Source organism: Molothrus aeneus, chromosome 5 (assembly GCF_037042795.1).
Source record: "Molothrus aeneus isolate 106 chromosome 5, BPBGC_Maene_1.0, whole genome shotgun sequence".
Lineage (NCBI taxonomy): Eukaryota > Metazoa > Chordata > Aves > Passeriformes > Icteridae > Molothrus > Molothrus aeneus.
In genome coordinates this window covers 22,462,488-22,477,621 of record NC_089650.1, presented here as the reverse complement: position 1 = coordinate 22,477,621, position 15,134 = coordinate 22,462,488, and the positions used below count along the sequence as shown (strand labels likewise).

Below are 15,134 nucleotides of genomic sequence, written 5' to 3'. Positions count from 1 at the left end.
CCTGTAGCATCTATGAGACAACTCCACCAGCCAATTCTCAGCAAATGTAAAGGATCTATTTTTAGAAGTCTTTAAGATGGCAAGAAATGCTGACCTCAGAAAACTGTGAATAACAAGCTCCTTATTTCTTCTTCCCTGCCTGCTCTCTCTGGGGAAGCAAACCACCACTATCTGGCCAAATCACTCCAGAGTCACCACCAGACCAGAGCTGCATTTTGAACATCTCTACTCCTTGATATATTCCCAAAAGTCTTGTCCATGCCAGCCTCACAGGTCCGATTCGAATTCCTCCATGCTGTCAGCCTCAGCTCCTTCTCTCCATGCAGCACGGGGAGGGGATGCCGTGACTCACCCAGCCCCGGGATCCCCCCTGCCAACCCACTGTTTGTTTGAGCGATTTTATTGTTGAAGCCCTGTTGCCACATTTGTAACTATACATATTTTTTTTTTATGACAACCAGAAGTTCAGTTTTATAAACAGATGCTGTTGTGGGCCTCTCTTACTCAGCTGGATCAGCGTCAGCCGTTTTTCCAGGCTGCGGTCTCTGCGCTGCACACTGAGTCACAGGCAGCCCTGCACAGATTTCTTTGAATCGCTGGTTTCCTCCCAGAGACTCTTGACACCCTGCCAACAAAACAGGGCGTAGCTCATTAATTTTATTTTTTTTTTCCTTCTCTTTAAAGGCAGTCTGATTCATAGTAACTCCTTTAAAACAGAGTGGAAAGACACCACCCTCCCACACCACCGGAGGAAACTTAAACCACCACCAGGTCACTCCCCTTCACTCCAGCTCTGCGCTCCGGGACACCGGCACTGCAGCCCAGCACGCTCCTTCTTCCACAGGTGCCAGCACCCGCCCCAGCCCACACGGTAAGAGCTGTTCCTGAAAATCCTCACCAACTATGCTCCCTCAGTGGCTGCTTCCCTCTCCTAACAGCTCTCCTAACCAGATTGCCTTTCTCCTCTGCCCCTTCACTTCTCTTCGTCTTGGCACTCAAGCTGGCTATGGCACGCACCTTAATTTCCATGTTTTGCTTTGAAATCCAGCTGCCTTATGGGGCAAAGGGGCACTACAAGGCACCCTGGTTGCAGCCCTGCAGTGCTGGCAGCAGCAATGTTATTTTCACCTCCAGGACACGTGCAGCCAGGGTGCAGGCACGGGTGCCCAACCTGGGCCAGCTCATGCTCAGGAGCTGCTCTGTGCTTTTGGAGTAGCATTGTTGACAAATGTGGAAAAATGCCTGCTTGGAATTAGGGCTGCAGGCTCAGTTTTTCTGGCGCTCAAATACTTCTGCTTGTCTCTCTCCCCTCCATAATTAGTTTGCCAAGCTCTAATTTAAAACAATAGCAATCATTCCAAGTGAAGACTGAGAGGCCCCAAAGCTGCAGACTCTGGGGTACAATGGAGGCAATCTCTCTTTTTCCAGGGATTGTGGCTCCTGAGGCTGAAGCCAAGCCCCAGTTCTGAGCAGAGCCACGTGAAGGGCAGAAATTTGTGTTCCACCTTCTGTGGCAGCACAGCCACTGGAGTGGGGAGCACTGCGAGGCGAAGTGGGGGAGCGGGTGGAATTGCTAGGAGCACCATGGGCTGCTGGAAGGGTGTGTCAAGGAGATAGAGACACTGATGGGAAGTGTAGGATTGCAGAGACTGGCAACTCTCCCTCTTCACCTGCCTTTTTTCTACGCAACCACCCCCTCTTTCTTTCCCTCCTTTTCTTCACCATTTCTCTTCTTTCGTCTGCCTGCTGTGGTTTGCGTCCTGCGGTCAATTCTGAGCTATTTTTGAGGTCTGCAAAAGGGAGTGCAGCAAAGCCAGTTTGTTGGCACCACACTGGTTCCTGTTGCAGGAACTCAGCCCGCCCCTGCACAGTTTCAGGGGTTTGAAAGAGACTGAACAGTATGTAGCCCAATATGGCCAGGAATGGGTGGGGCTCAGGCTGGGACTGTGCATAATTACTATATGAATGAACTAGAAGCTGAGCTGACAGTAACTTTTTGGAAAAATGATGTATTTTGTGAATTTTTAAGTCCCCTCTGGCCCTGCTGCTTGTAGCTCAGTCATGCAGTGGTACTTCTTGACTAAGAAATAAATGTGTTTGGAGTGGTAGGGAAACTGACTGAGGCAGCGTTTCCAGGGCGTCAGAAACTGGAATGGGAAGAAAGCATTTTTGGAAGTTGTCATTTAATAAGATTAACAATTAAATCATACTGATATTAAAAAAATGCTGTGGCCACAGAACAACTTTCACTCAGAAGCTTTGAATTCCTCAAGGCACCTCAGAGAGCAGATTTGCCCTGGAACTGCCCACTTGACATTTCTGGATGTAGTGGGATTCTTTTCTGAGCAAACACTTGAGGGAGGTGGGCATGAAGAGTGTGAAAACCTGGAGCCCATTAGCTACTCTTCCTATGATAACAGGGGTTTAAGCTAGCCAAATGCCTCCACCCAGTCCACCTGGGGATTGTGAGCACTGAGACACTGAGGGCTTGAAGGCAGCTTATTTCTATTTGCTCCCGTGAGGATTAGCATCGGAAAAGGATCAAAACTGAGGCACCTTACTAACACTGCAGTGCCTGGAAGCACCCCTTGAAATGCAGCGTGTTGGTGTGGCCCTGCACACCCACCCAAACTGAGGAATTCCTGTCAGTAGGCTCCTGTGGAAGCTCCCCCAGCTATGACTAACCACCCAGACATGTGACACACATGAACCATTCATCCCGGCTACCCCTGTGTGAGAGCCGGGATCTCCACAGGGACATGCCATCCCCAGGGACACCTCTGACAGCCAGGGAGTCAGGACACATTAATGCAGGAGTGACTGACCTGGGATCCTGTGGAGAAGCACCAAGTTTGGGAGTGGGTGCCTCAGCTGCAGGGCTGCTAGCGCTCCCCCAGTGAGACCCTGCTGCTGAGGACAGAGCCCTGGGCTTGCAAAACCGGCCCTTCTGGCCTAGCCGGTGGTCTTTGAGTTTTGCAGTGTGGGAGCAGTGCAGTGCACGCAGGAATTACTGTTTGGTGGTCTGGGGTGGAGCAGAGGTTGTATTTTGAAACAGTTCTGGGAGATTTGCTGATAATAGCCAGCATGTTTTTGGTAAAAGAGCCACCTCAGGGCTTTGCTTATAATGAGACTGGGGAGATTTCCCCAAGCACTAATCCTTCTCTCTATTCATCACCCTCCCAGCCGCAAGGCTCGCACACGGCACTCAGCCTGTGCCCATTTCTGTTTCCTCAGAGCAAGCAAAAGCAGGAGGGAGCCTGCTTCCATAGCCCTGCCTGCTCCCATGGGACTTCACAGGCCCCTAGTCCCCAGCTGGCTGCTGGGACACCTTCCCATGGCATGTTTCCCTTGCTCAGCCCCGGGTCACTCAGTGCTCCCTTTGCTGAGTGCTGCATGGATGGCAAAAGAGGAGACACCTGATGCTGGGCTGGAATTTGCCCTCAGATGCTTAAGTGCCCTGTAAGGCAGAAATAGCACTAGACCCCTTTGATCTCAACAGGTTTCTGTGCCTGTACCTTTCAACAGGGAAGTGACAGCACTGTCACCCAGCATAACATAAGGCAGGCTGCAAGGCATGGCACTCCTAATATTTTTTCCTTCCTTCTGTTTTCCAACAAAAAATTAATGAGCTAAAACTAAAAAACGAGATTTATTTACCCTTCCTTCAAGGCAGGGAGCTGCTCTTCTACTCCTCTAAAAGGGAGGGTGAGGAAGGGGATTTCCAATCTTCACATCTGAAGATGGATGTTTAATACTTCATTGGTCTTTTCTGCTGAGGCAAAGCAGCATTCACAGAAAAGGAGGCTCTTCTCCATGGCCCTACCAGGATTGATAACTAACTCACAGTCATTTCAACAGTGGCAGTGAACAAATGTGCTGAAGCACATCTCAGTTATTCCTGTATTGATCCTCTGTCAGGGCCAGTCCATACCCAGTCATCCCACAGCATGACACAGGGTGAAGCAGCAGTTCCCTGTATAAACTGCCCAGAGGGAAATCTGGAGTGCTTCTTAAGCTGCTTTCTGCCATTACACTGCAGGGAGAGCAGCAAAGCAGCACATCTCGGGGCTGCCATCTGGAATGTGACCCTGCTGGGAGAGTTTTGGAAAGTACCTCTTTAGCTAGAACAGCTTGACAGTGAACAAAGGAAACTCTGGCCAAATTTGCAGCTTCATGCATCCTGCTCCTCCTGAACTGCTTTCAGGGGGGCAGAGAGTATATGGAAGCTGCTCTCTTGGTTAGACCCAATATAGCCCATGCCTTGTCATGGAAGGGAGGGACAGGTTAGGACAGCTCAGCTCCAGAACCTGCATTGCCCAAGGGAGTGACAAGTTTGCCAAGATCATAGTTGAGATCTATCCCCTTTACCCTGTGAAAACAAGTCTGTAGCAGGGGCATGGGGAGACACCCATGAGGAGAGCCCAGGGACAGATCTGGGCTGGGTCATCCCCAGTCCTGCAGGAAATGCACTGAACCCTGAGCCCTGGAGTGGCTGACACAGGTGAACAGTGACTCATGCTGAAGGCTTAGTCCTTGTGATGTGAGGCTACCTGGCAATATGTTTTTGTATTTGAGGAAATCCAGGGTGAGGACCTTTGTTGTCCTTTTGCCCTCGCAGAGCAGAGTCTGCTGAGCAAGGGAGGTTGTGAAAGCAACCTTCACGATTGGGTCCATTTTCCACGTTCTTCTCATTCCAGAGAGGTATCTTCCCTGTATTGGCTCCAGCAAGCCTCTGGGAAAGATAGTGAGAGCCTTGGGAGCAGGAGGGGAGCTACAAAATGCTCAGAGCCTGGAGCAGGCTGGTCAGAGGGTTGCTGAAGAGCAGCCCTAGGAATGTGGGCCCCTGCTGAAGGAGAGCTGGGCACATCCCCCGGCTGTGACAGCCTGGGCAGAGGAGCCAGCCTGCCTGTGAGCTGTGAGCTGGCCTCCAGTGCCTGCAGCTGGGCCAGCTGCTGTGCCCTCAGCAGGGGAGCTCCTGATGTCTCCAGAGCCACGTGGAACATGAACCAGCTTATATCTTACTGATCACAGGTGTGAGGAGCCCTCTGAAAGCCAGATGGGGTATTTTACACCACGACCACCTTTACCCCACCCTGCACAGAGCAGTGACCAGCTCCAGGCTGCACAGCCTCCTCCTGTGTCTGCTTTATACACATGCTCCCCCCACTTCATCTCTTGTGCACTCTGGTTGAAAGAAGGAGCTTTCACACAATTTTGTATTTGAATCCTTCACAGTCTTTTCCAAGATGGCTTGCAGGAGCAAAAGCACCCTGAAAGCAAACTGACCCAAAAGCTCAGAGTCTTTAGATGCCCCAGTCACACTTTCCTCAGCATTTCATGGGCTGTGCTTGCATGTTCAGATGTTTTGCAGTTTTGAGAGGCAGACACACAGTAAGATACAACTTCTTTTTTAGAGTTACCCTCCTTTGGAAAAGAAAAAAAGGAATATCTACACAAGACTGTCTGTGCAAATCACAGGACTGCAGTTTTAATCCAAGAATGCAGCCAAAGGCACAGCTGATGTAGGCTTCACAGTCCTTCAACCTCTGTCTAAGTGCCGTTGCAAAGAGGAAAAGCAGGAAGTCCCTCCAGAAGTGATCTGTGTACTTTGCTCGTACCACTGTGTAACCTGAGCTTCCCTGTCAGAGCTGTCAGAGAGTTTCTCCCACCCGGGCACTGCCAGTGTGGCACAGGTAGATGACCCGTGCACCCATAAGGAAGCTGTGCACACACACACAGACAGACAGACACACAGAAAGAGTTCACAGGGATCCCACAGATGCACACTTCCAGTCATGGGGGGGAGCCACACAGAGCTGTAGATGCACACCCTACACACAACACATCAATGCCCAGACTGCCAGTCCTCCCACAAATGTTTCTCATGTATCTCAGAATCTTGCTGGAACTCCTGCCAACATTCAGGGGTCTAATTAACCCACCCAGGGACCACCCAGCGCTCTGAGGGGTGAGAGTGCTCTGCATGGCGCCTCTGGAGGAGCAGAGGAACCCTTCTGTGCCTCCCTTAGCTCCGGGGTTCCCTTCCCCACCCTCCCTCTACTTGCTGCCCATCAGTCCCAGCCCTTCCTTGGCGTGCCTGGGGTGAGGAGTGACAGTGTTTTCCTCCAGCAGCGGCTGCTGGCTGCCTGCCAGGCCCCAGGCAGCTGTCTCTTCCCTTTCCCACTACCAAGCCAGCATTGGAGTTTCAGTTGATGTTGTCACATGGCTGAGCACTCGAGGGTGGTTTCTTCTGGAGAAAATGCCAATTTCTCACTGTCTGCCCTAGGAATTCTGATATTTCCCCACACTTATATGAATCATGAGCATGAGAGCTGGAAAACCCTTATGTGTCATCTTTTGTGACTCCCCTCTGCATCTCTCAGTGAGTGGAGGTTCATCACCAAGGGTGGATTCTTGAGGAATTTGTCAGATCCCATAAGAAATTTTTCACATGCTGGTGTTTCACCACTCCCTTGGGAAGGCAATTCCACTGATCTCTTGGAGAGAGAGTGGAATTGATCCATTCCACCAGGAAATGCTTCACAAGAACCAGACAAAATCTTCCATTTACTTTAACTTATTTTCAGCTGTAGCCCCTCAGGCTGGTCTGCACTTTCCTTTTGGCTGACATTAACCTGCTGGTTTTACAGCCTTGCTGTACCCATGTGGTCACCCCAGCCAGTACCCATATGTACATGAGATCTCAGTGCCATGAGCCAGAGGCTCCAAGGTCTCCGTGTGCCCACACACGCCTCCTGCCCAGCCCTTCTCCCACACACAAAATGAAATCTCTTTCCAGAGGCACCAATCTACTCATCAACATGTCTATAAAAAGCATCTGACTTGTAAATTGAGTCAGGCTGGTCTGTCAAAACCAGGCTGTCAACAGCAGTGCTGACATACAGTAGTTTGTAAAAGTCTGGAGTCAGCAAGGACTCTGGATTCATCAGGATCTGAAGCAAGAGACAGAGCAAAGGGTGGAAGCAAAAGATTCTTCTCTGTTGTTTAAAGTTGTCATGAGCTTTCTAGTAACAATGTGACATGTCCAAAGTCATCATGCCACCGAAATATCAGAGAGGTATTCACATCTTTGCATCCTGTGAAATGACTCTGGGCACAATGAGGACTGGTGCTCATAGCCCACACAAGGACAAGGTGTGCAATTGTAGCAGGTCTAAGAAGCAGTGATGGTCTCAGATCAGTGAAAAGGCATGTGTTCAAATTCTGCAGAAGGTTTTATACCACACTGAGGTTTCCCTTACTGGTAGCAACATGGCAGCATTACTGTTTGTGGGTTGGCTTTGCACTGAGGAATGAGCTGGTAACAGAGGTGGAAGCTTGTGGCTGTCTCAAACAATACCAGACAGTTTTTACTTTCTGTCCAGTTTTATCCTTCGTTTCCAAGTGGCCTTGGCCCTGATTTGAACCACCAGTATTCCTGCTGTGACTCTGTGCCCCTCAGACAGCAGCCAAGTTCACATGATTTCTCTAAATATTGGACCTCCTGTTGTCCCCATCAGAGACTGGGAGAGTCAGACCACTGCTCTGACTTACTGCTGCCTTCCTTATATTCTATAGGGGCAGCTGGGAAAGGCAGAATTTCTTTTGTGCTAGTTGTTTTCAATCTATGGAGATTTTTGTTGACATTCTAACCAAAGGCATTTGTTTTTTCCCCAAAAAGCTATCTTTCCATTGTTGAGAAATCTAATGTATCAAACGAAAGGCTCCTCAGCTGAAAAATTCACTTTGAAGGGAGTCAGAGGTCACCAGTGTGCACAGGCAGTGCAATTTAGATGTCTTCTTCTCCTTGGAAACTCTAGGGGGCTACAGGATATTGACTGGGTTCTCACTCAGCCAGCTTCTCTCACAGTACACCTCACCAACTCAGCCTGGGAGAAACAGTCCCAAGCAGGCACCTCAGTTCAGAGAGGAAGATGGAAATGGAAGTCAGATGAGCTACATCCATTAAGGAATACTTGAGATCTAAAATATTTCAAATTTAGTTGAGAGTGTCCTGATTTTTCACCTGAAACAACCCCATTGTTCCTGCAGAAACATCCTGTACACTTACCCTCTAGCCCTTTCACTGCAATGCACTTTTTGTCAGAAGCAAAGGACCTCTACCTAATCTGGCTTACCTTCTTGAGTAACTCCCTCCCTATATTTGAGGAGCTATACCACTGGCCTTTATCATATCTCCAAGTGGCACTACACATTCCATCCTGATCCTTTGCTCAGAAGCAAACCAGGGGCAAGGACTCACTTCTCTGTATTGCCCTCAGACAGAAGGATCCAAAACACTTAAGTAGACAGAGGGGCGATACTGGTGGCAACAATCTGCCTGCAGGAGAAGACTTTGTCTTAGTTTTAGGCACTAGATAGTACCAGCCTGCTTGAGCTTGAACTGGGGTGCAGCAGAGCTGTGTGTTGTTCCCCAACACACGTACTCCTGCGTGGTCAGAGAAATAGTCTCTACACAGCTAACAGTCTCTCATGCTTATCTGCAGGTTTTTTGTGCTGAAGGCTTCTATGGTGATTCTTATTCATGCTTACTGTTGGTGTGGCTTGTATTTCTCTTCATCCATCACCTCATGAAAAGGAAAGTCCACTGTTATCAGCACAAGATCTTCCCTTGACTCATGCAGGCTGTTCAGCACATGCATGACCTTCACTTCCCCACTAGCCTGCCCTGCCTCAGTAGTCCTTCTACCATTATGTCTCTTTACTTTTTTTTCTTGGCTTAATTGGGGTCTCTCCTCTGAAGGATGCTTGAGGAAGACTCACAAATTGTTTGCTTGACTGGTTCTTGAGAAGCAGTCCTAAAAATGACAGTGTCCTGAGCACTTAATCTTTCAGGGTTAAATTATTGTGGGGTTTGAGAGCTTTGGGGTGAGTCAGTGGAAAAAGCTGGCAGCTCTAGGAAGGCTAAGACTGACTCATAGCCCAGGAAGAGCCTGAGGAACTCCAAATGCAGCTGCAGTTTAGGTAGGGGGATGGAAGAAAAGGCATTTGCATGCAATTTTGTCCTATTGCTCCAGCAATGTGACCCCACCCTGTAGTGGAGAAAGATGTCTCACACTTAACAAATGGAAACGGTATCCTGTCAGTCCCTGATGCTCTGCCAGGTTCTCTGTCTAATGGGAGGAAATGTCCACGCCACAGCATCAGAAGCAGAAGTGAATCTATTTCAGTGCCATTCCTTCACCCACGGCTCCTCTGGGATTGTTCTCTCGTGTTTTATTTAACAGGCAGAGAGAGATGAAGAAAGGGGAAAGCAAATGAATACAGAGGGAGGCTTGTGCTTTAACTCACAAAGAATCAAAACTAAGCTGTGAGCACATATCCCCTGGGGGAGTTTGCATTTGATATCGTGTGTATTCAGGGAGAGGTGCTGACGTTCTCAGGAAGTAGGTGCACTGAAAGCACCTGAACTAACACTGCTCTCCTGCAGTGCTAAAATAGGCAGAAAAAGCAAAGGGAATAAAGGATTTCAGTTTCTTCTTAGAGTATTGGTCAAAGTCCTGGGTGTGGGGTCATGATTTTGGTTTTTTTTTTTTACATTGTAAAGTAACATTTTATCCCTCATTTTCATTTCTGAATGCAAACAAAAGATGCATTCAAAAGGACTGTTCTAGTCCTTAGGATGTCATGAAAGTAGGTTTTTAATCTTTCAAGTAGAAAGCTTTGTTTGAAGGTCCTAAAAAATAATAAAGAAAAAAACCCCCACTGAATGAGATTTTAAAGAGGCCATGGAAAAATACATCCATCTAAGAAAGAAGAAAGTTTAGCCACTGTTTAGTAAAGGCAAATTTCAGAGCAGGCAAATTTGTCAGTTTGGTTTATGCTTGTCAGCACCCTATAGTGTCAAGAGCACTTGTGAAAGTTTGTGTAAGAACCAAGGTAACAAAAAAAAAAAAAGAAAAAAAGGGAAGTAGTCAAAGGGACAGAAATATTTGACTCAAGAATTTCCTGCAGATTTGTCACTTAGTCATGGCAACAGCAATAGTTTCTAGTTTGAGTTGCAGTGGTGCTATCTGTATCAGTTGCCATCCAGCATTTTGAAACCCTCGTTCCTTTTACAGTGGAAAGGGGTTTAACTCTTAAGTTAAGTGTGTTCATGTGGTAGCCTGCATATACTGTTGAGAATCTGAATTTTAGCAGTGCTGAAATCATAAGTGTCTGTCACTACAGTCAGAGTACAAGTCCTAAGAAGGCTGTGCTTTCTCCAAGATCATCACTAAGGGAAGCACTGTGACAAGAAAGGTCGCAGTGACCAGGCCATCCAGCCAAACCAAGCTCTAGAGCACGAGTTTGCCAAGACACCCCAAAGCAGACAAGCAAACCTGGCCCACATTCAGCAAGTCAGGGACTAACATCTCCAGAGAGTTCTCTGGGTGAAGGAAACCTTAGAGTAGACACGATTTGCTGAGGAGATGGGACTAGTCACCAAACCTAATCTGTTTTACTAAAGAGAAGCCTTGTTGGGGGGGGGAGCAGTGACCTAACAGAACTCGTTCCTTGAGATCCTAAACTCAAGGAATTCTTCCTGGTCCCCAGCTAATGCTGAAGTGGTCAAAGTGCCACTGATGGAGAAGCCCTGCCTACTCACTGTGGTTTGGGAAACTGTAACAAAGCAGTGCCAGGAACAGCTGCAGCCTTTTACAGGAATACACTCCCACTCATGGCCACAGTGAGAGGAAAGACAGTAGTGGAGTAGGTGGAGTCATCAAGTGAAAAAGACACACGAATGGGACTGTACAAAGCCTTTTGTCACAGTTTGTGTGAAAGACATCATAAAGTATGTGTTGTTGCATGACAGTGTTGCCACACCCTGTACAAATGGTGACAGCATCAGACCCTACCTGAGTCACATGGACCAAAATAACTTGACAGCTAACATTAATCATGTGCTTGATACTGCTCTTCAGTACCAGCACTTCTGAGGGAAAGAGCAGCACAGCCTGTCAAACTTTCTAGGAAGTTTACTGGCCACAGAATGGACTCAGTAAATGCTTCTGCCTGAAATATACTCACTTGATTTGTGTGAATTGTCTGCACTCATTCTCACAGCTTAGATTTGTTCCTTGTATTTCACATTTTCAGGTGAGAAGCCATCAGTCTTGACAAACCATGTCATGCAAGCTTTCTAAAGCACATTCCCCTCTCTCTTTCTAATCACATGTTCATCAATGACAGGAAGCCTTAAAAAAAAGTAAAAGTTTGCAGGGTACAGAGGCAAAAATACCCAAAACAAACCAAAGAGGAATTTGCATTACAGGAGAACCCTCCTGTATTAATAAAGTGACCTGCATGCCTCAAGTTTTAAAAGGGAAACAGGCAGTTTTCATTTCAAACCCGGGCATCTTCCCCAGCTCCAGAAAACCTCATGGCATTTCCATACTGTTCCCTTCACTTACAAGAGTGATCTGTGGAGTAGAGGCCACCCCTCTGGCTCACTCTCCCCAACTACTCAACAGCTGAGGCACCAAGGAGCCCACAGTCTCCCATTCCATATCATTTGTCTGTGACCCAGACCATTTGGAAGAGGCTGAGACACCAGAGGAGAACAGGAAGAGAAAAATCTTTCCTGACCTCTGTAAATCCCATGGGCAAAACCTACTCTTCCTAGAATGTATGCCTGGAGCATGGCATTTTTACTTTACATTAACACACATCAATTTAAGCAACCTGTGTATATATTCAGGCTATTTTTAAAATGCCCCCAAGTTATCTACCCATGGTCTACATCTCCTCCCATATTGGCTCCTTAATCTGTGGGCTCTATTTAACTTCTTGAGCAGATTTTGTTGAAGTTTCTAGTGGCTTTTTTTTTTTTTTTTTTTTTTTTTTTTTTTTTTGTGATTCCACATTTCCAGAGTGAACCTAAGATCAGCCTGGGTTTTTGCATGTAAACAAATCTTATGGTAATGCTGTTCTTTGACTCAGTTCTTCCCTTCACATCCTCCCTCTGCTCTTGTTCTCCCTCAGAGCTCTCTGTGTCGGTGAGACCACCTAGAAGAGACCCAAGATGTTGGTGCTACTGGCCGGTATCTTTGTGGTCCACATCGCCACTGTCATCATGCTCTTTGTCTCCACCATTGCCAACGTAAGTAGGCTGCCCTGGACGAGGCATGGCTGTCACCTCCCGGAGACAGCCAGCCTTAGACACGGCTGGCAGGCAGATTGGGGGGTGGGTGCTCAGGTGAGGGTGAGGAACATCCACTCGCGGCCATGGGGAGAGAGGAAGCAGCGATGGGTGGCTCAGGGAGCAGGAAGGCAGCCGGGATGGTGCAGGAGGCAGCCTCTGTCTGTCACATCCCCAGACCCCCGAGCTCGGAGCACCTCAACCCTTCATGGGGCTCAGCAGTGCCAGCCCTGGCGCGGCACTGTTCCCTCGGCCGGGGCCAGGCTGTTCCCACCCGGGGCATCCCACGCCGAGGGGCGCGGGGGGCCACGGGAGCTCTGTGCCGAGGGGACCCCCGGTGGCACTGCCCGGGCCCCCGCGCCCCCCGTCCGCCGTCGGGGCGCATCTTGGGGTCCCCTCGCACCCGCCTCGCCCAGGAGGAGGGTCAGGATGACCTGGGAGATTTCTCCACGATGATTGGAACAGACCTCACGGTGTTTTGCCCAGACCAAATGACTCCTGGCACTGGAAGCCAGTGTCCCACCTTCTGGTGCCGACGTTTCTGGGCAGTTGGGCTACTCGGACTCACTTCGTGCTTTAGTCTGATGGAAGAGCAAAGAAGCTTTCCTGCCCCAAGACACAACCTCTGTTCTATCCTGTTTCAGGTTTGGATGGTGGGTTCTTCCAACTATGCAAGGATCTCAACAGGACTCTGGCTGCTGTGCAACAGGACCTGCACTGAGCTGCCAGTTAGCAGTGAAGATGAGGGTAAGTTACTGCCGCATTTTCATCGTGGTGAATCACAGGACGTTGATGAGCACTGCCGAGACCAAGTCCTGACCTTCTCCAATCCATTCTCTGTGTTTTGACAGCTTCCCTCAAAGCCGTGCAAGCCTTTATGATCCTCTCGATCATTTTCTCTGTTGTGGCGCTCGTCCTGTTCATTATCCAGCTGTTCACCCTGGAAAAAGGCAAACGTTTCTACATGACCGGAGCCGTCATGCTGGTTTGCTGTGAGTATGCACCTGCACACGGTGCCTTGGCTCCCTGGGTGTCCCACTGCCTCTGTGAACACAAGTAGCCACTTATGGTCACCAGGGGAGGTTCTCAGCCAGTAAATGTTTCCAGTGGCCCAATTTTTGTTACAAAACAAAGCACCGGGGAATGGGAAAGTGTTGGGTTGGGATTTTTTTGGCTGTATATAATGAAAGTATTTCCAGATTTTCATTAGGAAATCCCAGTGGGTTTTGCAAAATACCTTTGGAAGACAACAAAAAGGATTCAAGTGTTTTAGGGAGCAGGGGAATAAGCAGTTAGCTACTGCACTTGGGATTCAATACGTAGCACCAAACTGTCGTCAGATCTTATTACTGATTTTCTCCTAACAAAGGTTTATTCCTCATGGCATCCACTAAACAAGCCCCAAGTGTCTTATGTCATCACAGCTGCAAAAGAAATCCTCCACAAATAAGCCTAATGGGCAGCAGCTCCTCTCTCATATGGCACAAGACGTGCATTACAATCTCAGGGGACAGCAGCACTTCAGAAGTCCTGCAGCAATGCTGGTTTCTGTGCGTTTTCCAACTCTCTTTTCCCTCTTCCTTCCCACAGGGATGTGCATTCTGATTGCAGTCTCCATTTACACAGCTCGGTTCACAAGCACAGTGGCGTTCGCCACAAATCCTCACCATGGCTACTGCTTCATATTGGCCTGGATCTGCTTCTGCTTCAGTTTCATCATCGGCATCCTCTACCTTGTTCTTAGGAAAAAATAAGGCTGATGGGTGTCCAGGGGAGAGGGTTGGCTACTGGGAGTGGGGAAGAATTACTCTGCTGAAAGAACTGTTGGGCCAATAGACAAAAACAGCCACCATCATCACCATTGCCACCGCAGAAAAATCACTAACAAAGCTAGAATCCTCAGAAACTCCTTCACCAAAGAGAGGGAGAAACAACTCCTACTGATCTAGCACTTCTGGGGCTAGAAATATGCAAGTGACCCAGACAGCTCTTCTCCTTTTCTGCAAAGTTGTGCCATACCTTCACAAAGCTTCAAGCTCAGCAGTGATGATTAAAGGGCACCACATAAACAAGGGCTATATTTTTTTCTCTTCCTAGAGCCCTTCTCACTTACATTTGAGTGTGCCTTGTAGGTTGGGCAAGTGAGGATTATGATCCCTTTATTTGTCCATTGATACAAATGGGATGGGCCTTTTGTTACATTTTTTAATATAAATATATATATATATGCGCACATAAGTGAACGCTAAAGATGTTAAATTGAGAAAAAAAAACAATAGAAATTGGATTCATTTTGTATTAAAATATCTACAAAAATAAGGCGGCAAATTTTTTTGCTGTTCTGTTTTCTATTTGATATTCCCATGATTGAATAAGATACAAGTAGGAATGGCAAATATACAGGCATGGATGATGGAGAGAGAGAGAGAGAGAGAGAGAATAGAGGTAAAGATATACAGAGGTTCTTAATTACAGAGAGTGCAGTTGCTCAGTGGTACACATGCAGGGAGGGAACCACCTGGATGTGTGTCTACACTAAAATAATCTTCTGTTCAACTCCAGAACATGGTAACAGCACTGCTACATCACAGATCCTTACTGAGACAAGTCCTTATGTGTAGGCAGGGCTTTTTCCCACATCATCACCTGGTATATGACATTAATTGAGTGCCCCACCTTGTGACAAAGCTCATGTCAAAAGCAGATAATGGTTAGCAGAGGAAAGTTATTCCCTAATGAGAGATTAGGAGAGAGGAAGTAGGGCTTGTGAGTTTTGCTCCTTGCTGCACAACATTAGGCCAGCCACTTAACCTGGTGCTTTTCATCTGCCAAATCCTTCCGTAAAACTAGCTACCTCCCAGGGTTGCTGAGGGATTCTGAGTCCACTCTGTAACACAAGGTCCCCATGTGAAAGGCTGGCATAGGAAAGTTCGGCACTGGTACTGCTGCAACCCACAAATTTCTGTTAGTTTGAAGAATCTCAGTCACA

At 47.9% G+C, this 15,134-nt stretch overlaps 1 protein-coding gene across 1 annotated transcript; it reads left to right on the top strand.

Annotated features, from left to right (window-relative positions):
• Positions 1–762: 762 nt before the first annotated feature.
• Positions 763–14,120, top strand: EMP1 (epithelial membrane protein 1). Its single transcript, XM_066550510.1, has 5 exons — positions 763–871; positions 11,989–12,106; positions 12,790–12,892; positions 12,997–13,137; positions 13,736–14,120. The coding sequence occupies exons 2-5, from the start codon at positions 12,029–12,031 to the stop codon at positions 13,897–13,899; spliced, it is 486 nt and encodes a 161-aa protein (XP_066406607.1). The 5' UTR covers positions 763–871; positions 11,989–12,028; the 3' UTR covers positions 13,900–14,120.
• The last annotated feature ends 1,014 nt before the right edge of the window (positions 14,121–15,134 follow it).

Excerpts from the sequence above, each read along its gene's own strand:
- EMP1 (XM_066550510.1), top strand. The coding sequence starts at position 12,029 with ATGTTGGTGCTACTGGCCGGTATCTTTGTGGTCCACATCGCCACTGTC. Across the intron at positions 12,893-12,996 it reads AGTTAGCAGTGAAGATGAGG|CTTCCCTCAAAGCCGTGCAA; the intron begins GTAAGTTACTGC and ends GTGTTTTGACAG. Across the intron at positions 13,138-13,735 it reads AGCCGTCATGCTGGTTTGCT|GGATGTGCATTCTGATTGCA; the intron begins GTGAGTATGCAC and ends TCCTTCCCACAG.